The sequence below is a fragment of the Physeter macrocephalus genome, chromosome 17, assembly GCF_002837175.3.
Source record: "Physeter macrocephalus isolate SW-GA chromosome 17, ASM283717v5, whole genome shotgun sequence".
Lineage (NCBI taxonomy): Eukaryota > Metazoa > Chordata > Mammalia > Artiodactyla > Physeteridae > Physeter > Physeter macrocephalus.
This window is the reverse complement of record NC_041230.1, coordinates 54,749,201-54,774,456: the sequence shown is the minus strand read 5'-3', so window position 1 is coordinate 54,774,456 and position 25,256 is coordinate 54,749,201. Positions and strand designations below refer to the sequence as shown.

General features: G+C 59.7%; 2 protein-coding genes across 4 annotated transcripts in view; both read right to left on the bottom strand.

Annotated features, from left to right (window-relative positions):
- Positions 1-157: 157 nt before the first annotated feature.
- Positions 158-6,743, bottom strand: IL17C (interleukin 17C). 2 transcript variants are annotated; one of them, XM_028478053.2, is made up of 3 exons: positions 6,702-6,743; positions 5,039-5,203; positions 158-541 (listed from the first exon to the last, which is right to left on the bottom strand). In XM_028478053.2, exons 2-3 carry the CDS (start codon positions 5,063-5,065, stop codon positions 203-205), a joined length of 366 nt encoding a protein of 121 aa, XP_028333854.1. In that variant the 5' UTR covers positions 5,066-5,203; positions 6,702-6,743; the 3' UTR covers positions 158-202. The 2 variants fall into 2 exon arrangements, with proteins under 2 accessions (XP_028333854.1, XP_028333855.1); XM_028478054.2 differs by lacking the exons at positions 5,039-5,203; positions 6,702-6,743 and adding an exon at positions 825-1,399.
- A 53-nt stretch (positions 6,744-6,796) lies between these two features.
- The window catches only part of ZC3H18 (zinc finger CCCH-type containing 18), a 50,486-nt gene continuing 32,026 nt past the window's right edge, over positions 6,797-25,256 (bottom strand). Inside the window, exons 10-19 of one of the 2 annotated variants that reach the window (XM_024125056.3) lie at positions 15,406-15,597; positions 14,524-14,649; positions 12,665-12,766; positions 11,363-11,506; positions 10,977-11,036; positions 9,962-10,122; positions 9,633-9,832; positions 9,121-9,217; positions 7,970-8,066; positions 6,797-7,117 (exon numbers count right to left, since the gene is read on the bottom strand). In XM_024125056.3, coding sequence (XP_023980824.1) covers positions 6,904-7,117; positions 7,970-8,066; positions 9,121-9,217; positions 9,633-9,832; positions 9,962-10,122; positions 10,977-11,036; positions 11,363-11,506; positions 12,665-12,766; positions 14,524-14,649; positions 15,406-15,597 — 1,393 coding nt within the window. In that variant the 3' untranslated portion in view covers positions 6,797-6,903. The remainder of the gene's footprint in view (positions 7,118-7,969; positions 8,067-9,120; positions 9,218-9,632; positions 9,833-9,961; positions 10,123-10,976; positions 11,037-11,362; positions 11,507-12,664; positions 12,767-14,523; positions 14,650-15,405; positions 15,598-25,256) is intronic. The other variant, XM_024125057.3, reaches the window with a different exon arrangement.

Genomic DNA, 25,256 nt, shown 5'->3' with positions numbered 1-25,256 from the left:
ATTTTCCCAGGGGGACCCTGGTGTCTGAGGTCTGGGCTGAGGTCTGAGACACAGCGAGGACCGGCTCGCAGGGGAGCCTTGACCTCCCAGTGGTGGGGCGGGCCGGCCGGAGGCCAGCAGGTGAGAGCGCTGAGGCTCAGGGGGCCCAGGGGCGGGGGCCCAGGGGCGGGGGCCAGGGGCGGGGGCCCAGGGAGGCCCGCTCTCACCGGTATCTCCAGGGCGAGATGGAGCGCTGGTGGACGTCAGCTTCCAGCACCTCCTCAGGCTGCAGCACAGGGCACTGGTTCCCGGCCGGGGGCCCCGCGCGCCGGCTCCTGCGGCCCGCCGCCTCCAGGCTGGACACCAGCGCCACCGGCAACGCCTGCTCCCACTTGGCCGCTCGAGCCAGCAGGCGGGGAGGGGCGAGGCCCAGGGGCAGCTCCTCCGCCGAGTAGCAGCGCGGGGTCCCGGCGGTGTGGGTGCGGGCCCCCGCCCGGGGTGGGGGGCTGTGGTGAGCCAGGCTGGTGGGCAGCCAGAGCAGGAGCAGGAGGGCAGAGAGGAGCTGGTGGAAGAGGCGGCGGGTGGTCAGCGGTGCCCAGGGGAGGGGGGCCCGCACTGCCGCCCGCTGGCTCTGCTCCCTGTGGGAAGTGGGCGGGGGGCGGAGCCTCCCTCTACAGCTGGGGAAACGGAGGCCCGCAGGGGCCTGGGCTCCCGCGTCCCGGCTCCCCTTCGCCCCCAGATTTGGGCGGCCTCCCGGACCCTACCGCAACGGCCCCAGCCTGGGTGTCGGGCGGCGGGCCAGGCGGCACCGTCCAGGTGGGAGGGCGGGGAGAGGAGCGGCTCACCATCGCAGCGGGGGCTCCGCGGCGGTGCACCTGGCCGTCCCGGTGTACCCGGTGGCTGCCCTGGCTGCAGCCGGCTTGGGGCGCCCTTTATACCTCGGGCCACACCTGGGGAAAATCCGGCACCCTCCCTCCTCGGGAAGGGCCTGGCCATGCTTCCTCCTCCCCTCCCCTCCCCTCCGGGACAGGGTGGACCCAACTCCTCCCTCCTCTCCCCCACCTCCAGGGACCCTACCCCAGGCCAAGCACTTGCAAATGGGGCTCAGAACGGTCTTTCCTGTGTGACGGGAACTCTCGAACCTTCTCTAAGTGCCAAGTCCTAACCACTTGTACGTTTTTGCTGTTTGGACCTGGTGACCTGAGGCGAGATCTTGCTCATTTTGCGCTACTGCCCAGTCCTCCACCAGGGTTGATTCTCCCGTCCCCTCCTCCTGCCACGTGGGGAGGTTCCAGAAGGGACCGGGGGCGGCTGGGTGCCAGCGAGCCTCTTCAGGATTCTCTGCTGGGCTTCTGTGGTTCCAGCCAACAAAAGTGCAAGTCTGAGGTGGAGGGGGTGACAATGCCCTGGAACCTTTAAAGGGAAGGTGCCCTAAGAAGCTTTCTAAGGAGGCCCCCGGAGCCCACCTGCACCAACTCCGTGCTGCTGGTGAGGGTCCTGGGGGTGCCTTCGTTATCCTAAAAGGGAGACGGTTTAGGGCCAGATCCTGCCAGGTTTTGAATGCTGAGGTTTGGATGCCATGCTGGCGAGGGCCCGTCTGCCCTGGCCCTCTCGAAGCAGTATAAAATGTCCCGCTGAGGAGGGCCTGGGCGTGGAGGATGGAGTCAACCTGCCTTCTGGGTTTCCTCACCTGCTGGCCGGAGCCAGAATGTACACCACGAAGGGGACAGTCTGACTCTGGAGGCGCAGACTCGGTGGACAGGAAGACCCCTGAGGGGGCATGGAGAAGGCAGTGGTACGCCGGGGCCCTCCCAGGACCTCCAGCGGGCAGCGTGTGACTCTGGGCCCCGAGTCCACCCGCCCTCCCAGCCTCGGCCTGGAGGAAACGTTCCCACAGCGGGCATCGCGTCACGGCTGTTCTCCCGGCTTCTTTCCGACCGATGGATGGATAGACACGTTGAGGCCCCAGGGCTGCTCCTGCCTCTACTACACCCCTGCCCGTGGCCATCCACCCTCTGCTTGCACACGTCCTGCGGCAGGGAGCTCACCACCTGTACTCATCTCCTGGGGCGGCCATAACAAAGTGCCCCAAAATGGGGGGCTTAAAACAACAGAAGTTTATTCTCTCACGGTCTGGAGGCCGGAAGCCCCAAGTCAAAGTGTCAGCAGGGCTGGTTCCTTCTGGGGTCTCTGAGAGGGAATCCTTGCTGCCTCTCCCAGCCTCTGGCGGCTCCTGGCAATCCTTGGGGCCCCGAGCTGTAAACGCACCAGTGCAGCCTCTGCCTCACTCCCACATGGCCTCTCCCCATGTGTCTCTTGTCTCTGTACCTTCTACAGACATTCACCTACCCAGGGGGATCTCATCAAGAGCCTGACCTTAAGCACAGCTGCAGAGACCCTTTTCCCAGATAAAGGCACATTCTCCCCAGGCACTGGGGCTAGGCCCTCAACATAGTTTTGGGGGACACAACTGAGCCCCTTCCACCTTCCACCGGGACAGAAGCTCAGGTCCAGAGAAAGACCCTTCTTTGGCTGAGATGAGGCCCGCCTTATTGCAGGGCACCCAGGGCCTCAGAAATCCCAGTCCCTCCTACCTCGACCCCAAAGGTAGTGTGAGCCCCTCCAGGGCAGGGACACAGTGCAGTGGACCTGTCCTGTCCCCAGGCGTGGAGCTGCCCTCGCAGAGTGAGGGGAGGGGGCACCCATGCCTGGCACTGGCCCCTAGCGGGGGAATCCAAGGGGAAGTGGCCTTGCCTTCGTGGGACTGGGGTCCCCCGCAAAGGATCTTCGGAAGTGAAAGGCTCAGGGTTCCCTACGCCAAGGGGCTGAGCTTCAGCATTTTCTGTGTCTTTGGGTGGGCAAGTCGGGGACAAACCCCGGGGCCGGGCCTCGCGCCTCCTCCCTCGCTACCACGCCGAGCTGTTTTGTACGCGCTGGTGGCCTGCCTGGGGTCAGCGCCCCAGGCACCCACGGAAGGACAGGGCGGAGCCCAGCAATGCCTCATTCCTGTGGGCGGCTGAGGCAAGCACACGGTACAGGGTTAGGCAATACTGGAAAGGCAGCTGCAGGAGGGAGGCTGGAGGGCGTCCTGGAGGAGGCACCCTGGATGGCTCCGGCCCTCAAACCGCACCCACATCTCTGCCCCCAGACCACACCCATTCGACCAAGCTCCCAAGCCCCCCTGCCCAGAGAGATGCAGAAAGGGGATGGAGGGGCACAGAGCAGGGGGTGGGCGGGAATGGAGGTAGGGGAGGAGGGATGGATGGAGACAGGCACAGAGATCTAGGGAGGCACAGAGATCTAGGGAGACTCAGACAAATGCAGAGACCACAGATGGAAGGCAGGGCAGGAAGGCGGAAACACAGGAGCCACAGGGACACTCACCGGGGCCAGTCCCTCTGAGCGCCTCTGGGGTGGCCCTGCCTGTGGCTCGGAGCCCTTGCAGCCTTGGCTGGACAGGAGCAGCCCAAGTGGGCCTGGGCTGGGGTTGTGGCCTGCAGGAGGGGTTTGCTCCAGGCCCTGCCAGCTCCAGGCTCGAAGTTCTCCCCCATCCTAGAGGGAAGCCCAGCGGCAGGCCCCAGTCCCGTCTGTGAAGTGGGGGTGGCAATGCCCTCTCCCGCTTCCCTCCTGTGGCGGGGCCTTCTCGACCACAGGGCCCCAGGCAGCCCTGCCCACAGTCAACCTAGGACAGACACAGCCCAGTTTTCTCATGCTCCCAAAACTTTGCACCGTCAGGAACGGCCTCTTCACTTCATGCTTGTCCACGGCCCCTCAAGGGCTGGCTGCCTGGGGCAGGGGTCCCTGCCCGTTGACCCAGGGCCTGAGCCCCCTCCCGTCCAACTCCTCCTGCCGATGGAGGCTGACTGCTGTCCTCAGGGGCTCACACGCCCGCAGGGGCTGAGGCGCTGGCTGAACTGTCACGGGGGGAGCTGGACGGTTGGCAGAGAGCGAGAGGAGGGTGGAGGCCCAGGCCTTGAGGGAAGCGGGGGCACAGGGCTGGCGCTGCGAGGAGGGGACTGGCAGCGGCTGTAAATCACCAGCAGGTGTAAGAAACCCACAGGAACTTAATTTTCGCTGAACTGAGTTGCCCCACTAGCTCAATGTGCTCACTCGTTGGAGATGATACTTCACATTTGAGTTAGGAAAGTTATAAACTGTAAAAATGAAATCTTTCTTTTTTTTTTTTTTACCCGTTCAAGAGCAAGAGGAGGAGAGACGGGCACACTCGAAGCTGGAGAGTGCCTTGGCCTGGGAAGGGCGGCCCGAGGGGTGCGGCTCCCCTTCGGTGGAGCTAAGCCCCGGTCCCTTCCCTCAAGACGAGGAGGGTTAGTATGAGAAAACTCAGAAGGGCCGAGGCTGGGCTTTCTGCCTCTGCTTTACACTCGGGGAAAGCACACCAAAGCTCCCCCCTGAGGAGGCCAGCTCCAGGACAGCACTGGCGCAGCAGACAGGGGAAGGCCTGAGGGGACGGGGCAGGCCTGGCCTGAGCTGGGAGAGGAAGGGTGAGGTGCAGCTGGGTCACAGTTCCAGGAACAGGAAGCAGCAGCACGAAGGCCCGGGGTGGGAAGGAGGAATGCAAACAGGCAGGGGAGGGGCTCGGTCGGGGTCTGCAGCTGTGGAGGAGGAGGGCTGGAGGGAGGGGCAGGGGTCAGTAGGCAGAAAAGAATCTTGAGGAACTGGGAATCGCTCCCACCTTTGCATGTTAACCGCCTGGCAGGGCCTCAGCCCTCACGTCCCCTGGGGGGCAAAGATGCTGAGAACCCATTATACCACAGAGCCTCCCTTTTCCCACATGCCTGGCCTGGAATGTTCTTTCCACTAGACCTGGGGGAGAGTTGGCCCGGGGTGTGACTCTCACCCCTCCCAGGACACACCCCTGCCCCCAGATGGCAAATGGCAAGCTGCTAGTTTAAACCCAGCTCCGGTCCAGGGGACCCAGGGCCGTAGGTCCAACCCAGGCGCGGGAAGCCAGGTCAGCCCAGCCCTTTGGCACAGGAGCTGGCTGGTCAGCCGGGCCAGGGGGGTGGCGTGCTGACACCTGCGTGGGGGACTCGCTCACCTGCAGGCTCCTGGCTTCAGAGGCCATCACTGCTCGGCTGGTTCGTGGGGCCCGGCGGCTGGGGTGCAGAATGCAGGGACAGGCTGTCACCCAAGGTGTCCTGGATTCTGGTTCTGTGTCCTTGAAGGCTGCCCTTCGGAGAATGGGAGTTCCCTCTGCACCTGGCTTTGACCCGAGGGCAAATCAGATAAGTCTTGAGAAATTGCCCAGACACAGTATTGAGGCCAGTGACGCAAGAAGAAGCATCGAGAGTGCTGTGCTGTGGGGCGGGCGTGGACTGCACTGCAAACAGTCCACGCAGGAGGCCCCGTGGCGTGGCACTGGCTCCCGGCTGGGTCTCCTGTCCCACAGGTCAGTGGCTACGCAGCCTTGGGACAGAGCACCCGGTAACTGAGGTAACTGAATGTAGCCTCAGGGTCACGACCCCAGGCCAGAGCCCCAGGCCGTGGCCTCCTGACAGCCCAGAGCAGGGCCCAGAGCAGGACTCTGGGAAGCATGTCGTCTGCCAAGGACTCACGGCACTTGGTTTAAAGTAAGTCACCCGAGAGCAGAGGTGCCGATGGGGGGAGCGGGAGGGGTCACTCCCAGGCCCCGGCACCACTCTGCAAGTTCAATCCACAAGGAAGTTCAATCCCCCCCTCCAGAGGTCTTGGTCCTGCTGGGAGGAGAGCAGGGGCTGAGGAGGGCACTGCAGGCGGCAGCTCTCGGACTCGAGGACAGCCTTTCCCAGCCTGCAGAGAGTGAGACGGCACCGTGGTCCTGGCCGGGGCGTCTCACGCTCAGACACCCGCATGTCCGAGTGGGGTCCAACCGTGCGTTGAGGCACTGAGTGGAGAACTGGCTTTTGGGCTGGGGTCACCTCTCCGGCTCAGGGCCCGCTGCTGGGGAAGGTGGGCTCTCGCTCAGGCGGAGATCTCGGTGTTCAGGAAGCCCTGCCAGGCCAGCCCCCGTGAGGAAACCACGGTGAGCGCTCCACAGGGTCGGGCCTCCTTCAGCCAGCAGCCCAGCGGGCAGTGCCAAGCGGAGGGCCGAGGCGGGGGCCCAGGCCCAGGCAAACATCACCACCAGGGCAAGACAGCTGTTTATCAAAATATTTTATTTTAGGAGACCCCTCAAAAAAAGACCCTCCACATCTGTCAGATGCCCAACAATACCCTCGGCCTTTTTTTTTTTTGGTCTTTTCTGTATTTTTTTTTTTCCTTTTTAAATCAACTAAAACAATTTGATGCTTAAAATAAAAGACAGGAGTATTTCCCAATCAGACTTTAGTCAAGAATATATATATACTTTTTGATCCTGGGGACGGCAGGGGCAGGGAGGACGCTCGGCAGACTTGGTGTTCCTGGCGACAGTAGGAGGGCGGGTGCCGAGGGCGCGACCGACTGGTGGTGAGGACGCCTGACTGACGAGCAGAGGGAGGACTCATCATTTACATAAAATCGAGCTGGTCCTCGCCGCACTGCCGCCCGCCCAGCCGGCTCGCCGGACTTCTGCTCTAGGAAGGGGCTGCTTCAGTCTGGGATTCAGCGTCATCTTCATTACGTGTGTGGCTTCTTTTCCAGCTGAGAAACTTTTTTTTTTTTTTTTTTTTTTTTTTAATTTTTAAAAAGAATCACAGCCAAAATAAGACATTAACTGCAAAATCCAAAATGGCTGCGCTTACCCTATTTATAAAAACAAGTGAGTCTCTGCCTCGGGGAGCAGAGCCCGGGCTACAGAGGAAATTTTTTTTTTTTTTTTTTTTTTTTTTAATTTTTAAAAAGAATCACAGCCAAAATAAGACATTAACTGCAAAATCCAAAATGGCTGCGCTTACCCTATTTATAAAAACAAGTGAGTCTCTGCCTCGGGGAGCAGAGCCCGGGCTACACCTTCCCGGGGATCTTGGCCCGCTTGCGGGCAATGGCGTCCTCCACGGCCTTCAGCTGCTTCAGCAGTTCCTCCCGCCGGGACAGCGTGCTGGCCTTCCCTGACTTGGTGCCCGTGGACGCGCCGGTGGCAGCACTGGTGTCCGAGGCTTTGCCGGGCACACTGGTGACCTTGCTGGAGCTCTTGGACTGGGGGGACAATGGGCGCTTCCTGTGGGGGTGGGGAGGCAGTCAGAGGGATGGAGGGCCTCTCTCTGTGAGCCTCCTGCCAGGGGCCTGGACGCCAGGAGCTGTACCTGCCAGGTGGAAGGTACCCCTCCCCACTGGACGAGGGTGGGGAGATCACCTACCCAGGGTGATCTCATCAAGAGCCTGACGGGTAAGCGTCAGGGGCCCAGCCCGGCCTCCTGCCCACAGCCCGGGTCCTGGCCACAGTCGAGGTGGCCTCCCCACGCCGCTCCCACCCCCCCGATCGTGGAGCAGAGACTGCGCGGGTGAAGGGGCACAGCGTCGGGGCTTGCCTAGGGCCACGCTATCCCGCCCTCCTATTCTGGTCCTCGTACGCACCCCGCTCTGTGCCGACGCGAAACCCCACGCTGCTGACCCCGGCTTCAAGCGGTGCTGTGGGCCGAGGGCCGGGGGCTGTGCCCACCCTCCCCGCGGCCCCTCCCACCTGGCCCTCGACCCAAAGCCAGGGGTGCAGGTGTGCAGAGACTCAGCCCACTTCCTGGGAAAAGGGGATCCATGCCCCTACTTCCTGTGCCTGACGTGGGAGGGAAGGGAAGGGGTGCCACCATCTGGGTCCTGGTCCCCCGGCCGGGAGCTGCGCGCTCTGGGCCGTTCCTCATTCTAGGACCCACTGGTGGGGCAGAGTTCAGACACGGGCCGGAATGCCCTCTTGCCTCTGGATCTGAGCCAAGTGCCACATCCCTGCTGCCTCTGAGCCTGCCCTTGGCTAGTCCTGCTGGCTTCCACCTGGGGAGGGAAGCTGTGCCAGCCCTCTCGGTGGCAAAGGAGCCAGTGTGCTGTGCCCAGGGCATGGGGGCGGGGGCGAGACACTCACCTGTCTGTCGGGGCCGCGGGTGCCTTGGAATTCTGGCCCCTCTGCCGCTCTGGCTTCGGGGAGCTGAGTCTCCCACCTGACTTTCGGTCCCGAGAACCTGGGTGACAGAGGACAAGGTAAGACAAGGGTCCCAGTTCCACACGGGGCCAGCTGCGCAGGGGCTGGCGTGCTCAGACAGGGATGGGGTGGCCCCTCTGGCCACCGGTGACCCCATGCCACAGAGTGGTGGCCGCTCAGTTCGGCTTCCTCATTTTCACAGAAGGACGTAAGGAGCAGAGCCAGTGAGAAAAAGGAAAACGGGAGGATCGATTACACTGGAAAATGAAACCCCAGAAAAACACGGAAGCCGAGGTCTAATTTCGGTTCTGGTTTCCCGAGCCAGCATCCAAAGAGGCCACCGAGCTCTGAGCGTCCAACGCCAAGCAGACAAAACCCTCCTTCCGTGCCTTGAAGAAACTCACGGTGAGGGTCTTCAAACGGGGAACAAAAAGGCACGGCGGCTTAAAAACTATAAGGAAAACCAAGAACGGGAAGGAGTCCTTGCTGCCGTGCGAGCGGGGCCCTGACGAGGACAGACGGAGGGGGTCCCGCCCCGCAGGTGGCCCCGGTGGGGGGGGTGTGCTTCAGGGGCGGGCGGTGTCCACCTCCTGCCCCCGGGGGGGTTCGCGGGACCTCTCCATTTTAAGGGGGAAAGACGGCTTGGAAACACTCAGGCTTTTGCTTTACTAGTTAGAGCCAGTCAGGAAGGGGCTCTGCCTGGGCCAGTGGTTCTCTAGGTGCGGCCGAGCACCGCCGGGGCAGCAGTCAGGTGCGTCCTGTAGACCACGAGATGCTGCGTGCCGTCCGCACGCTCACGGCCTCACAAGCCCGGGTGGGGTTTTCCAGAGGCTGAGTGATTTGTGTGACCAGAAGAGATGGGATCCCAGCCGTAAGAGGGTTGTAAAAAAAACAAAAGACCAATGCCACGCCTACTAACGTCTGTTTTGAAAGATAACCTTACCTGTGTTACTTAAAGGTAAATATTACACGTAGTTTTAACTTCTAAAACCGTAAATGTCGATAGACACGACCCACCCAATCAGAAGTCCCTTGAGGGCCTCAAGACTTTTTAAGGGTGAATGGGGCGCCGGCTCCAGACGCGGGAGGCTCACCTCGGTCCGGGGAGAGGTTGGCCCGCTTGGCTGGAGGTGGGCTCTGCCTGTCCTTGTCCGAGGGCTCGTAGCGCTTCCTGCTCCCTTTATCAGCAGCCTGGAACGACGGGGTGTGTGTGAGGAGGACCAGGGCCTGAGCGAACACAGGCCCTGGAGCAGGCGGCCACCTGCTCTCCGCCGCTGCAGGCACTCCTCTGGGGCTCCTGCGCCACGTGGCCCCAAGGGGGGCAGGGCCCACGGTCTCGAGGCCTCCACGCCAGGGGTGGGACTCAGGGCCTTCCAGTCTCTCAGGGCATCGTGGGTGTCAACTCAGAAGCCAAGTCTGCTTTGCTCCCTGCCCCAGGTCCCAGGGCTGCCGTGTGGGAACCGGCCCGTCTCCCATCTACCCTGTGACCACACGGCACTGCCCACAGGGCTGGGCACGAGGGCAGGACGAGCCGGGTGACGTGGAGAGCCGCCTGCCGGCCTGGCCCTGGGCCCTGGAGCCCCAGCAGCACTGCCCACGGCCTCACCTTGTTCAGCAGAGTCAACTTGATCTCCTTGTGGGCGATGAACGCGGCCGGTGGGGGCTGGCCGGGTGGTGCCTGCTGGGGGGTCGTGGGCTGCTGGGAGGACCTGCCGCCCGCGGGGGTTCTCGAGGGTTTGGGCAGCTGCGTGGACGGATCCCGCTTCCGCTTATCTCCTTTCACACCGTCTTCTTTCTTAGACTTTCCTGCCCGTGAGAAACGCCCATGAGGGCCTCTGTTCCGGTGAGGCGGCCGCCCGCGTGCCCTCTGGGGGAGGCGTCACGGCCGGCGGCGTGGGGCCGCTGCACGCCCCCTCCCCTGCACACAGGCTCTACCTTTCTCCTTCTTGGTCTGGGCTGGGGTGGGGGAGCGCGAGCTGGCCGAGGACACGGGGCTTGCCAGGTCTGCATACATGTCGTCCGAGTCCACGCTGTGCGCTGAGCTGCTGCTCGACGTGGCGCTGGACACGGAGGAGACGCTGCTCACGCTCAGGGACCTGCACGCACAAGCACGTCTGCACCGCGGCCCCAGCCTGACACCGATTCCTGTTCCCAGGGGAGGGGAGCCCACCCAGCCCGGGATTTGGGGGCTCTGGGCGCTCTATAGGTGCCGCCCAGTGAGGGGACGCCCACGTGGCTGTGGCCAGGCCCTCGTGCTCACAGGTGACCGTGCTGTTAGCCGGGCAGGGACACACGGCTGAGTGTGACCAAGAGCTGGACGCCCGCCCTGGCAACGGTGCACAACAGAGGGCGGACACGGGCCACGGCGCGAGCAGACGCTGTGCCAGACACCCCAACGGGCGGGCCCACTCGGGAGGCTTGAACATGGCTGATCTGCTAGGCCCTGGTCCCCTCACAGCCCAGGCTCCACAGGGACTCCCGCCCTCTGAGAAAACCGGTAGCACTGCGTCCTAAGGTGTGTGGATGCTGCAACAGCGAAGGGAAGAGCCCAGCCTTTTTGAAAGGTTAGGTCTTTAACACACCCCAGGCCTACTCAGACAGCTTTGGGCAAACGCATACGCCACCTGCTGCCTGCAAACGAAAGGGAAAACCGTATTCAAGGAATCTGAGGACTGATCCGATACTGTCTGTTTTCTGAACGACTAAACAGCAGCATTCTCTTCTGCCTGTTCTTTCCTCAGATCTTTTCGATCGGCCGCCCCCAGCTGCCTCAGCCCGTCCCCCCTCCTCGCCGGAGCAGCTCGGGAACAGCTTTTGGACCCACGGTGCCGCTACCCGAGGGAGGAGGCTGCTCACACCCGAGGTGGCCTCTCCCGGGGTTCCCTGGACCCTGACTGGGGGACAGAGGCAGACGCTGATGGGACTGGGGCCAGAGAGACGTGATAATGACCTGGATCTGGAACTAGAGCCGCTGTAGCTGCTGCCGCTGCCGCTGCCGCTCACAGTCCGCCTACAACACAACCAAGAGTCCGGCTGCTTACGTTTCTGTGGCCTTGACACGCGGGTGCTCCTCCACGCCAGGGCTCGCTGGCCTGAGACCAACACGCCCCCAGTGACTCGCCACCGGCCGGGCAGCGGGCGGGGCTCTGACTCCCTCACAGTGAACCAACCACAGCCCTGGCCAGCCCCCCTCACCCTGTGCCTCCAGCAGCGGGGAACTTGGCATCGAGGGAGCACCCGGGCCCCTCGCGGCCATCGAGCTCCTGGGGACCCCGAGGCTCGGTGACGGGCCGCGGTCCCTGGCCTCCGCCAGCCCTGGAAGGCCGGTGCACTCACCTCCTGGGCGGGCTCCTGGCCTGCCGCTCCCTCCTCCTGGCTTCCCGAAGGTCTCCGGGCTTGGCGGGCTCCGGGGCAGGAGCGGTGGTTTTGGGAGCCTGCGGTGGAGCAGGAGGTGGGGCTGGCTTCTTCAGCAGCTTCTCTCTGTGACGCGGGACAGAGGGAGAGTCGGACCCGGCCGGGCAGGCGGAGGCGGCCCTGCCGGCCGACCTCGGGGCGCGTGCAGTGCATGCACACGCTCCCCTGTGAGGAGCTGTTTCCCGCGGACCCCGCCCCGCACTGAGCATCCCACGGGCCCCCCGCTCCAAGAAAGGAGAGGGAGGAAGACGGGGCCGTCTGAAGAGCCCCAGAGCAGTGCCGAGGGCTGGGCTGTGCTCCCTCAGTAATTGGGGACCCCACCGCAGTCGGGAAAACGGCCCCCAAGCTGTTCTTCACTGTTGCGTGGGGAAGATACCCCGCCAGTTTGTTAAGCGCCCTGAACACGCACGGCGCAGATGGGCCACAGAGCAGACCCTGCCAGCAGCGCTGACGCAGGCAGGAAGCAGAGTCTGGGTTAAAGGAAGCTGCTCCGCACAGCAGCAGGGCTGAGTCCAGGCCTGTGCCGACCAGGAGGCAGACCCGCGCTGACCCCTGCCCGACGCCGTCTGTGTGAAGCCTGGGGGCCCGAAGCGCCTGCACTGTGGTCGGGGTCCCCACCCAACAGTACAGTTCAGGTGGATGCGGTGGCTGGGGCCTAAGTTATATGCCAACGTTGTTCCCTGTCTAACAGTGAGCCCCCCGGGATTCGCTAAGCCTGAGGCCCGGGAGCCGACCCCGTTCAGGAGGAAAACCTGCCACGGGGGCCAGGCCAGATGCACGTGGGGACGGCCAACGTCAGGACGGGCCTCGCGCTAGGCAGAGCCGCAGGAGTGGAGCCCCCTCTCACCCGGCGGACCGTGCACCCCAACCCTGCAAGCCAGGTATCGCGAGGTTTGTGTGCTGAGTTCGAGATGCTTCTAACCCCTCCCGTCGTCACATCTGTTGAGAGGGATCGATGTGACCGGTTTCAGGAGCGGCAGAGAAGGTGAAGGACAGCAGGGCTGAGGCTGCCACGGACACAGCCAGGGCAGAGCACGGCAGGTGTCCAGGGCAAGGGGCCCTCGCGTGCCGCGCTGGCTCCTGACAGGTGAGGCTCCAGCCCCAGAGTGAGCACGCCGGAGCACGGGTGTGGCCCGTGGCCCCGAGGCCCACGGCCAGGAAGCGCGAGGCCAGGTCTGCGCCCCGCGCCCCCGCCCACTTCCCGGGGCCTGTCGCAGCACTCACCCGGCTTTTGCAGGAGGCGGAGCCGGCTCCCCCTTGGCTCTGACAGGTCTGTGCGGCGACGGCGTTGGGGATGGGGACGGGGACGAGGAGAAGGACCGGGACCTGAGGGGTGAACCGAGGTGAGAGGAGGCGGCGCTGCACCCAGCCCACAGCCCCGGGGGGCTACCGAGCGGCCTCGGACGGGCCTCAGTCATCTCCTGAAATGCACGCCAGAGGGGAAAAGTGGTGCCAAGGGGCAGGCAGCACCCCATCCGCCGTAACCTGGGAGCCGGCGGGGAGGCCCTGCAACAGCCAGTGGGGCTCACAAACCACCCAAGGGGCAGGTTAAGGAGCGAAGCAAGCGTCCCCGACTCTGTGAGGACAGCTCAGCCGCATACACACCACACACAGGGCCTTCTTCCGTCTGTCCCCGCGTCACCCGGTGCTCACAGGGGGGAGACTGCAGGTAAGCCCCCCCACCCTGGGGTTTCCAGAACCCACCAATTTATCCGCTTGGTTCCAGGCTTCTTCCCCACAGCTCACCAGCCTTATTTTTCACGTGAAACCACAGAAGGCTTCTCCTGCCACTGACGGTCCATATCTTTGCTGTCTTCCTCGCAGCTGCCTACAAGCAGCCTTCCCCGACTGTCCCATGACAGCAGCCTTCCCCTGGACACCCAGGCACTGCTCACACTTCTGGCAGGAAGGCCGCGAGGCCCCAGTGCCCACCGCTGGCCCTCTGGATACCCTTAGCGAAAGGCTGGCTTGCTTTCCTCACAGCTGGCACTCAGCACAAGACGACACCCGGGAAGAGCGGGCCCAGCTGCCACCCAACCCATAAACACAGGAACGCGGCCTTCGGATGCAGCGGCTTCAACGACCCCCTCGTGCTGCTGCCACCCGCCCTACACTGTCCTGGGGTGAGCCAGCCTGCCAGGAAGGGGCGCCACTGGGGGCCGCAGAGCCCGCAGGGGGACCCACCCACCCGTTTACCCCAAGAACACTTCGTGACGTGGTCCCCAGGGAAGCGGCGGGCACGTGGGTCTGTGTGGGTCTGCGTGTGAGCGCGTGGGGGGGCTCCACGCCCCGCTGCGGCCCTCTGGGAGAGCTGGGCCCGTCTGTGACCGCGGGGACAGAGCCACACAGGCGGCCCCCTCCACTCGCAGCCTCCCTCTGCTCCCAGACCTGTCCTGGGTGGGGCCCCACCTGCGCGTCTTAGGCTGGCAGGAGGCAGAAAGGGCGGGGGAGTGACTCTGGGTCTGTGTGCAGGTGGCACCGGGGGCGGAGGCGCACGCAGCAGCCTGCACTGGTTGAAAAGGCCGAAGAGGCAAAAACGGTGTCAGCCGTTTCCTATTCCTCATGCGAACCAGTGACTCCTCCCACCCAGGCTTCGACCAGAAATTCTCGAACACTCCAAGCAGTCTGCCTATCTTCAGTGGGGAAATACCCCCGATCTTTCTGGAACAGGGCAGCAGCACCTTCTGCGAAGATGGAAACATTCTGTGTCTGAGCGCCCCAAACGGGCTGCGCACACTCCAAAATTCTAGTGTGCTGGAATGCGGCCCACCACGTGCGGTCAGCGCAGGTCCACAGGGGGGCGCCCGGGCTGGTGCTGACCCTGTGGCTGCCTTGTTCACGAGATGAGCACAGCCCCCATCAGGCCAACAGGGGTGTGGCTTGTGAGCCCTGATGTGCAGCCGTGTTGGCTCCTCGGCTCCTCGCTGTGTATTCCTCAGAATCCACCAGACACCTAACCTAGCGAGACTATAGTCCTCAGCAAATGAGGACCAGGAAGGCCCCCGTGAGAACAGGAAGCCGCCGTCCTGAAGGAACCCAGACGGGCCGGCGCTCTCCACACCCGCTGGGCCGCAGGGACGTACCTGGACCGGCTGCCTGAGAACGAGCTGTGTCTGGAGGACCGGCTGGAGTAGGAGCTGTAGGACGAGGAGCGGGAGCGGGAGCGGGTCGAGCCGGAGCCGGAGTAGGAGGACGACCGCGACGACGACCTGGAGTGCCGCAGACGGCGGGGAGAGAGAGAGAGGCTGGGTCCCGCCCGCCCGCCGCCCGCCCCGCTCACACACACGTGCCCCCCAGACACGCCACCTCTGGGCGCCTCGTGGACGCGCGGCCGCCCAGTCCCCCTTCTCGTGGGAGTGGTGCTTAGCAACCGAGACCCGGGTGCTGGGTGTGCCCGCTGTCGCTGGTGGCACAGCTCCCAGGCCCTCGGGGGACAGAGCCAGGACACGCGTGCCCGTGTGTGGGGGTGAGTGTGTCTGACCCGGGCAGACACACGCGTGTGCATCTATGTGTCCACCAGTGCGGGCAGTGGAAACCCTGAGTCCACAGACACGTCCGGGCCCCGTCCACCTCCGCGGGCCCCTCCCGGCCCCCTTCAGGGAGAGCCCCCGCTCTCCCCGTCCACAGCACCCTCACCGGTCTGTGCAGACCTAGTACACGCACAGATTTCATAGCTGCCGACCCAAACTCACAGGCGACAGGTGGACCGACTAGACACTGGGGCCAGGCTGCTCTTCTGGTCTTCCGCCAGCAGTGTCTCTGCCCACGCTGACCCCTGCCCAGGTCTGTGCTCCACTCTGGGTGGCCTGCACCCCGGCTGACCTTGTTCCGGGGGGTATGTGAAGCCTCACCAAGGCGTGAAGTGTCAGTCCTGTTAGCCAGCGATGCTCTAGAACCCAGCCACGCCACACCCCCGCTGAGCAGACAGACGCTGCTCAGTCCTGCTGAGCTCCCTGCCTCCTTACCTGGAGGAATTAGAGGCAGAGGCCGATGAGGCTGATGTTTTTCGACGCCGTCGTGCCCGGCTAGGGGAGACCGATACCCCAAGTTTCTTCTTGGGAGACTTGGACCGGCGCCAGGGGTCCTTCCACTCATCGGCCCTCTTCACCTGGGGCCCGGCAGAGGCCGTCTCCTTCTTTGGTGGCTCAGCTTGACGGCTGAAATCACAGAGGGGTTAGCAGGTCTAGGGCCACCTCCAGCAGACAGCAATGCCGTTTGGTGAAAGAAACTGAGTCAGAGGAGAGACTGCGACCTAACGGCTCACTCCAGGAACGCCGGACACACAGGGCAGCAGGTGCTCTGTCTACAGGAGACCTCACCCGGAACCAGACACGCGGGGCTCTCTCCACGAGCGGTGCCTTCCAAGGGCAGCAGGGTAGCTGGCCATCCGGCGCCATCCTCCCCCGGAACCCCCACCTTCCCCGCTGCATGGGCGCGAGGAGCACAGGGCGGAAGGGGCCTGGCACGTTCTCTCTAGAGCTGGCGCACAGGGGCCGCACACCAGCACTTAGGAAGCTCAAGGGATTGAGGAACTCCTCGTCTGCAAACGAGTTAAACCCAAGCCTTACACATTACCTCTGTTCTCTTAGGTTTAATTCACTGAAAGAACATCATCTCCCAGCGAGAGGGACGAGAGCAGGACAAGTCAGTGCTGTGACGAAGAGCATCAAGACTGAGGGCCAGCGGGTTAGTGAGAGCAGGACCCGCTGGGCCCCACGAGCAAGCCACCGCCACAGCGGGCTACCCACGTGCTCACCACCAACTGGGAATGCAACAAGGCCAAACCGCGCAGGACAGTGGGAGCAGGGGGCAGGGGGCCGGCAGCAGCTCAGCAGCGCAGCCCTGGGGACAAGGCTCAGCTCCAGGCCAGGGTGCCCCACACCCCACACCAAAGCACCCCTGCTTTACAGTGAGCCAGAGCACAGGGTCCCAGAACAACTGGCAGCAGTTCAATATGAAGGTATCTGCTGGTCTTGTGATATTTATTAACTTAAAAATCACACAGAAAGTAAACAGGGAAACAGAAATCCCAGTATCTCGCTCCCTGGGGCCAGCCACCATTTAGCATCTCTGAATTTCCTCTCTGCCTTTATTTCATTCCCCACGATGAACCCTGCAAGCACCGCTGAGACCGCCTGGGGACTGCTCCACCTGGAGCTGGCCTCCCTGGCGGTGCAGTAGTTCACTGTCAAGTGTTATGTAATTCAGACATTTCTCTACGGTTAGCTGTTTGTGTTTAAAAAACACAAAGAACAATAAAATCACCCTTTATATAAATCTTTATGGACATCATGTTTTTCCAAGGGCAAATTCCTAAGATGGGGAATCAGTGGACCAAAGGAGGTGAGCTGTTTAACAGGTTCTTGGTAAACTGTCACATGTTCCCTGCAAGTTGAAGCAGCTTGCACTCAGCACGGCGGGGCTGCCTGTTTTCCCTCCCTCTCATCAATTCCGGGCTCCTGTGTAACCGGTGGGGGGCGCCACGGCGCAGCCCACGCAAAAGTAAACCCGAGCCGTGGCAGCTTCACGCACAGAAATGGGCTCCCATCTGTGCGGCGGCACCTGGCGGCGGGGAGGCCACCTGAGCTCTGGTTGTGCCTTGTTCTTGGCCAGTTTTCTGGGAACGCTTTTGCGTCCTGTATTTCTCCCAGGCCATTGGCTTTCACTTGCGCTGGTGGTGCTAACACTTGTTAACAAGTGTAACAGCTTCTTCCAGGCTCACAGAGCCTTCTCCATTCCGAGCCACAGTCGCTTTTAGCGGCTCTAGACCTGCTGTCTATTTTAACTCCCTCTCCCTCTCTGGTGCAAGTTCCTGCCCACTATCCCGCAGGCCAGTGGACCCACTTCCGTGCCAGAATGGCTTGTGGGTGATGCCGTCTCTGGGGCACATAAATTCTTACTCCAAGGGGCTGTGCTCTCCCATTAATCTGTCTTCTCCTATTCTAGAATCTTGTCTGCACACAGGACCACAGCGTTGTCACAATTCCGGACACTCTCAATTTTCAGAGGGTTCTGGGCGTGTCCTGTCCATTGACCTAGAGAACAATGGTAGCAGTGCCGTCAGCCCTGCCCCCAACCTGCTGGGCTTTAGGTTAGAGCGCTGTCAGACTCAGGAACTGTGTCTTGCCTTTGAATCCCACCTTCTACGGGTGCCAGCAAAACATCACAGTTTTATTAAAAAATGGTCCTGCCTTTTGGGACTAGATTTTTAGAATTACATACATTTTCTATCACCAGCATCTACTTACATTACATCATAACATACAACAACCAACACCTGTTGATATTTTCAGAACTTTTCAATCAATCCACCAACGAGCAAGTTCCAATGCCTACTATTTGCTAAGAGTCCCACACCAGGAACAACACCCAATGTTTGTTTTTTTTTTTTTAGAAGATGTTGGGGGTAGGAGTTTGTTAATTTATTTATTTTTGCTGTGTTGGGTCTTTGTTTCTGTGCGAGGGCTTTCTCTAGTTGCGGCGAGCGGGGGCCACTCTTCATGGCGGTGCGCGGGCCTCTCACTATCGCGGCCTCTCTTGTTGCGGAGCACAGGCTCCAGACGCGCAGGCTCAGTAATTGTGGCTCACGGGCCTAGTTGGCGCGCGGCATGTGGGATCCTCCCAGACCAGGGCTCGAACCCGTGTCCCCTGCATTAGCAGGCAGATTCTCAACCACTGCGCCACCAGGGAAGCCCCACACCCAATGTGTAAAATCTCCCCAAGGACACACTAAACTGAGGCATAAAATCCCTGTAATCTCAGCCGCAAATGTGGAGAGCCACTGCCCCATCAGCTCCTCAGTGTGTCCTCCTGTAAGTGTCCAGGAAGGGAGTGAAACCGGCCTGATGACTCTGGCCTGGCCCGGGCCATCCCAAGCTGCTTTCACCTTTACACTTCCTGTGTTGTTCTCATTCTAAAAATGCAACAGCAAACGGAACACCTTGGTCACTAGATTTTTAGTAAGTCATCAGAATGGTCCAGCTCTGTCAACCTGTGGCTCTTCTAACACAGGGAGAAAGAGACGGAAACCAAGGGCGTGATTCACGATGCAGCCGTGTCAGTACGGAGTGTCAACAGAGTTCATTAACAACCCTGTTTTGGGAAACTGTTCCTATACTACTGGGGAAGGGCGGGGAAGAGGCAAAGCAGGTCTGCTCCCAACTCAGGCATCGGGGGAGCCGTGACAGAGGATGGGGCCTAGGTCGGTACCCTTGACAGGCAGCCTGTCCCTCTGCATTCTGACAACACCCAAGAGGAGAGCCGAAAGAGACCTGGAAAGCCTGGCAGCCAAACAAGCAACTATACTGGACTGCAGTAAAGGGCAGGCATGCCAGGCTCTCCCCACAGGCCACCCACCGAAGGCCGGCGCACGGGCTGCTCTACAACGGGAGGCTGGGGATGCATGGGAGGAAACCCGAGGCACTGGGGACAGCTGGGAGGAGGAAGACTGCCAGCCATGCTGGCATCGAAAGCTGACAGAACAGATCTGGAATTTGCATAAACCCGTCTGAACAGAGAGGGGGAAACACCCTCTAGTGATCTCCGAGCAGCCCACCCCAGCATGGCCACGAAACGATCTTATCTTCCAGGCACCTGATTCATTTGTTCGAGGCCACTCTGAGGAGCCAAGTTCACGAGAAAGGGCCCCCGAGTCCCCTTGCGAGGCCAGGGCGGAGGTGAGAGGCACGGCAGGCCACAGCGAGGGTGTCTGCAAACTCCAGCCTGAGCAGCAAGCCCAGTTTTGGGTCAAAGCTAAGAAAAGATAAAAAGGAGGAAGGTTCTCTTCTAAGAAGGAAGGGTTAAAGAGCGGGAGAGACACAGGGAGAGGGAACGGGCAGCACCCAGGTGGCTTCTTCCCGACTGGACTCGCTCATGCCTCCTGAGGACCTTCTCTCAGCCCTTCCCCTCGAAGCTACTGGCCTCCCAAGCGCTGGAGGAGGTCACCCCGGGGCCCAGTGGACGTGGAACCGGCTCCCAGGGCCCTGACCAGGACGGCCATCAGCCTGCACGACCTGCCGGCTGTGAGCAGCCCTCCTCTAGCCTCCGCCAGGCTGGCGGCACCCAGGGTCCCGCACGCAGATGAGCAGGGGATGGAACAGGCCCCCTCACTCCCACTCACTTTCCCCAGGGGGCCTGGGAAGGGGAGGGCAGTGCCCAGTGAGTGGCACCTGGGACCACAGACCTGTTGCTTTAATCCTCAGATTCTGAAAACATATTTCAACTCCAATGCGAGGTTGGACTTCAATTTCTGGGCGGGGTCGTGAAAACTTTGTTTCCAAGGCGAGGCCCTGTCACTCCCAAGCCCACTCCCAAGCTGCCTTCGGTTCTGTGCTGACCCCAGGCCCCACACCGTTCCCACTGTGAAGCGCAGCCACGGCCTGACTGCTTTCATATTCACCTGCATTTACCCAGTTCCCGGCAACCCACACGCCTGTAGTTAGGTCAGAACACGTGAGAGACCACGAGTCTTTCCATCTTCTCAGTCGGGCAGCCTCTGTAATTCCGTGCGTTAGGAAAGAAGTTAAAACACAGGTACACCTTTCCTCGAAAACACCCTGGGCACGGTGACTTTCTCAGAGCACGTCAGCAGGTAAGCCGTGACCAGGATAGAATGGAATGAGATGAGAAAGATAAAGAAAGGTTTCCTGAGCGCTCAGGGAGCGTGTGTCTTGCTAACAGAAAGGTCACTGCTGGGGATCTAACTCCTTAAGCGCGAGGACCGAGACAGAGTGGAGTGGGAGGTGCCCGTTGGCCAGGGACAGTGCGGCAGGTGTCCAGTGCGAGCGTCTGACACCCTCGAGGTTAGCAAAGGCAGGCGACACCACCATGGGGGTCTACACAGATCACAACTTGTGGTGTTCACAATCCTGAAACCCACGAACTCCACATATAAGACGATGGCACTGGAGGCAGAGCCACCGTGGCAGGAACTGAGGCCGGAGGAGGAGCGGCACTCAGGAAACAGGGAGGGAGAAAGCACCAAAAGCAGAGGGAAACCTAACATGTACTTTTTCGCAAAGACAACAGAGTCCCACAGACCAGTCAAGGCAGACCTCAGTGACCAGAACCCTTGTCTCCAGGGCAGCAGAAGGCCAGGCAGCCTCGGCCCATGGGCCAGCGTGAGCCGAATGGAGACGCAGGGGCAAGGGTCCAGCCGCCGCTTGGTCAACCGCACACACACAGTAACCTCCCCGCCCCCAGGGCCTTCGAGAACAGTGGCTCCTCGCCTGCCCCCAGACCCCCAGGTGGGCACGCTTGAGCAGGGCACCTCCCTGCTTTTGAGTGACAGCCTGCCAGGCTGCAGAGAGAGTGAGGAAGCGGGGACAGCGCTCCCTCACGAGGACTACTGGTCCCCTAGGAAATGAGAAGCGGGCCATTTCAATCAAGAGGCACCAAACCTCACACTACACCCAAATGTTCAGTAAACAGCTTTAAAGCTAAGAGGCAGTCTGGGCAATGCCCGCAGGAAGGTCCTGGTTCCTGTTTCTGTCTGGAACGAAACTCCTCTGCCTGTGCCGAGAACATCCTAATTACCGCCGGCGCCCCACCCGGCAGAGCGCCCCCCCTGGCCTGGCTGTAAAGATCAGGAGGACGCTGCACAAAAGGGACTTCCCCACCACAGAGATGAGCTCCACAGAGCTGGCTGAAAGGCTCTGCTCTCGTCTAGAAATAGCCCAGCTACAGAGCGGGCAAAATGTCTCCAAAGGCCTAATTACAAAAGGCAAACCTGGACGAAAGGAGTGGTGCCATCTCCAAACACAGCAACATGGCGTCCGGCCCGGGGGTCTGGAGAAGAGCCAAAAGGAAGTAGGCAGCTCACCAACCACCTGTCTCAGGGCGACAGCTCGGGCAGGTGAGGGGCAGGGGTCGGAGGTGGTGTAAGAAGGGAGCCCCGGGTCCTGCCGGCGCCGGGCAGAGGCAGTGCCCACCCCGCTGTGCGCCCGCCTCCCTCCCCCTCCCGGCCACAAGGTGGGTTTCGGGAGCTCGTGCTGTTGCAGATGAAACGGAAGACCCATCACCACGCTCACTCTATCATCATCTCCCCCCCACGTACATCCGCAGGACCCACAAGTGAGATCCCGGCACAGACTATGCCCCACTGTCCAGAGCCCCTCACACAGAGGTTGGAGACAAGAGCTTCCCAAGTGGTCTTTCTGGATGAAGCTTTGTCAGTCTCTTGTCTCACGTGAGAGAAGTTCTTTCTATTCAGCTGTTGATGAAAAATTCCCGGGGCTTCCCTGGTGGCGCAGTGGTTGAGAACCCACCTGCCAATGCAGGGGACACGGGTTCGATCCCTGGTCCGGGAAGATCCCACATGCCGCGGAGCAACTAAGCCTGTGCGCCACAACTACCGAGCCCGTGCTCTAGAGCCTGCGAGCCACAACTACTGAGCCCACGTGCCACAACTACCGAAGCCCACGCTCCTAGAGCCCGTGCTCCACAACGAGAGAAGCCACTGCAATGAGAAGCCCGCGCACCGCAACGAAGAGTAGCCCCTGCTCGCCGCGACTAGAGAAAGCCCGTGCGCAGCAACGAAGACCCAACGCAGCCAAAAATAAATAAATAAAATAAATGAATCTATTAAGAAAAAGAAAAATTACCAACCTGTCAAAGGCTAAATAAACAAGCTCTTCTATAAAAGGGAGGTCATATAAAGGAATCACGGCAGGGAATCTGGCCACCTCCTAAAGAAGTGGTCACTCCAGCTCTGGCTGATCAAGGAAAAGGAAACAGGAGGCCATGTTGGAAATTCTGCTCTGGTGAAACCCCACCCTCCAGACTGGTCGCAGGGCTGGCGGGGCCCCAGCCAGGGTGATCAAAGATGGAATTCAAGACTCCAGAGACCAGTGAGCCAGCCTAACCCGAGTGATGGAGTCCCCCCCTGCACCCGCCCCAAGGGTAGTAGGTGCTGGGGATGGAGACCCATGGGAGCACAACTGAGCCCAAAAGAAGGAAGCAAACCAGGTCAGTGGCCGGCAGCACAGCAGCTCGTCGGCCCATGAGAAAAGCTGCATCTGATTTTAGGAAGAATTCACGAAGTTTCCTGAACCCTGACCCGAGAGTTTAGCTACTTTCTCACTGAGCCCTTCCTCATGGGAGACCCTGTGGTGGGGTAAATGTCAGATCTGGAGGCTGTTCTCACCGTGTTCTGCTGCTTGGGGGCCAGGCCAAGACATGCTACTGCCTTTAAAAAAAACCCTCCTTTTGGATCTGCTTGTACTTCCCTCTGGAGAGGCCAGGCAGCCCTGGAATGTGAACACAGGCGTCTGTCCCAGGAGCTACAGATGGTCCCTTATGATGGCTTGACTACAATTTTTTGACTTTCAATGGTGCGTAAGTGTCATGCCTTCAGTAGGAGCTGTTCTTTGAATTTTGCATTTGGATCTCTTCCCGGGCAACAAGCCACAGCGTCTCCATCAGCCACGTGACCACAAGGGCAGACAACCACTACACCAAACAACCCTTCTGGACCTAGACAGCCATTCTGCTTTCACCTTCAGTACAGTGTTCAATAAACTACATGAGCTATTCCACACTTTACAACGTCTGGCAGGTTAGATGCATTTTCAATGTACAACGGGTCCATTGAGACGTGACCCCTCGTAAGTTGGGCGGATCTGTGGTCACACGCAGACACAGCTGGCCTGCCCTTCCCCAGGGTCCCTAAAGCCACACTCGTGTAGAGACGCCCCTGAGCTGGAAATATAGACATCTACCTGGGAAGAGTCAGCTGGCTCCTTGGAAACAAGCAGAACGTCCTAGTAGGGCTGGGGGAGGCAGCCTGCAGCCGGAGGAAATATGCTCAGAAACCGTGAAACCACAAGAGTGGACCTGCTAATGTGATTCAGGAATCCACAGAGTCACACGCAGTGACACCCGAGCTATCACCTGCCCTTCTGCCTTGGGTCCCTGCTTCCAAGACCAGGCATCTGGATATGCATGAAAACAGAGCCATCTTCTGAACCTGGAAAGCAGAACGCTCTCTCGTGTCACATTAACCCAACACTCACGACGGCATCTGTCAAGTGCTCATGAGCGCTCCCTCTGTGCCGGGCCCTGAGACTGCAGTGCCCTCTGGGCTTCCATGCTACGAGGGCCACAGACGACAACAGATAAATAAGCGAGTAATATGAGGTCAGGGGGTGATAAGAGCGGTGAGAACAATAAAGCAGGGTGAGAAGACAGGAATGAGTGCGGTGACCCCTCTGAGCAGTGGGTAAAGCCCTGGAGTCAGGGGCAAAATGGCAGAGCAAAGACCGGGGCGGAACGCTCGCGGTCAGCGGTGCAGAGGTGGGACAGCTGGCGGGTATGAACAGAAGGGCAAAGGGCTTCTACCAAAACGGGGCTTCAAAAGGACCAACTACAGAAAGATCAAAATAAAGCTCTTCAAACACTCAAACGGATACATAAATTTCAGATAACTTAAAGAGTGATTACTGTAACGTAAAAAGATTCATCAAAGTAGCCTTTTAAAGAAAGAACTCTCTCTGGGCTTCCCTGGTGGCGCAGTGGTTAAGAATCCGCCTGCCGATGCAGGGGACACGGGTTCGAGCCCTGGTCTGGGAGGATCCCACGTGCCGCAGAGCAACTAAGCCCGTGCGCCACAACTACTGAGCCTGCGCTCTAGGGCCCACGAGCCACAACTACTGAGCCCATGCGCCTAGATCCCGTGGCTCCGCAACAAGAGAAGGCACCGCAATGAGAAGCCCGCGCACCGCAACGAAGAGTAGCCCCCGCTCGCCGCAACCAGAGAAAGCTCGCGTGCAGCAACGAAGACCCAACGCAGCCAAAAATAAATTAATTAATTAAAAGAAAGAAAGAACTCTCTCAATGCGTCTAAAATATGATCTACTCTGAGTGTTCTGTAAAACCTCACTTTGCCCAATGTTAGGAAATAATACAGTAAATTCAAGGAGGTCAGGCTCATTGTAATCTAGAGGATGAAAAGCAACGAAGACCCAACGCAGACAAAAATAAATTAATTAATTAAAAGAAAGAAAGAACTCTCTCAATGCGTCTAAAATATGATCTACTCTGAGTGTTCTGTAAAACCTCACTTTGCCCAATGTTAGGAAATAATACAGTAAATTCAAGGAGGTCAGCTCATTGTAATCTAGAGGATGAAAAGTCAGATCCGGCACTGACCACAAACTAAAATGAAAGATTACAGTCCTGACATTTACTTTCAGGAACAGAACTGCACACAGGATGGAAGTTTGTCCAAACGAAAGGACAAGAATTAGGGATGAGAGCCTTGTTTCATCCACCAAAAAACTGTTAGAACTAATAAACGTATTCAGTACAATTGCAGGATACAAAATCAACACACAAAAATCAGTTGTGTTTTTATACACTAAACACCAAACTATCTGAAAGAGAAATAATCCTATAGATAATCAAAAATAATAAAATACCTAGGAATAAATCTAATGAATGTGGTGAAGGATCTGTACGCTGAAACTTATAACACTGATGAAAGAAACCGAAGAAGACACAAAATACTGAAAGATGTTCCACGCTCATGGGTTGGTAGAATTAATATTGTTAAAATGTTTGTAACACCCAAACCAATCTACAGATTCAATGCAAACCTTACCAAAATTCCAATGGCATTTTTCATAGAAATAGAAAAAACAATCCTAAAATTTAGGATTTAGTTATTCTAGTTATTACTTTAAAATGTATATCTCAGAAATAACTAAATTTCCTTGTCAACTGCATTATTATGAACTTTCATCAAATCTTTAACCGTGGTCATTTTTAAGTCTTTTGTCATTTACAGACAGTTCTGGGTGTACTCTGATGCTTTTGCAAA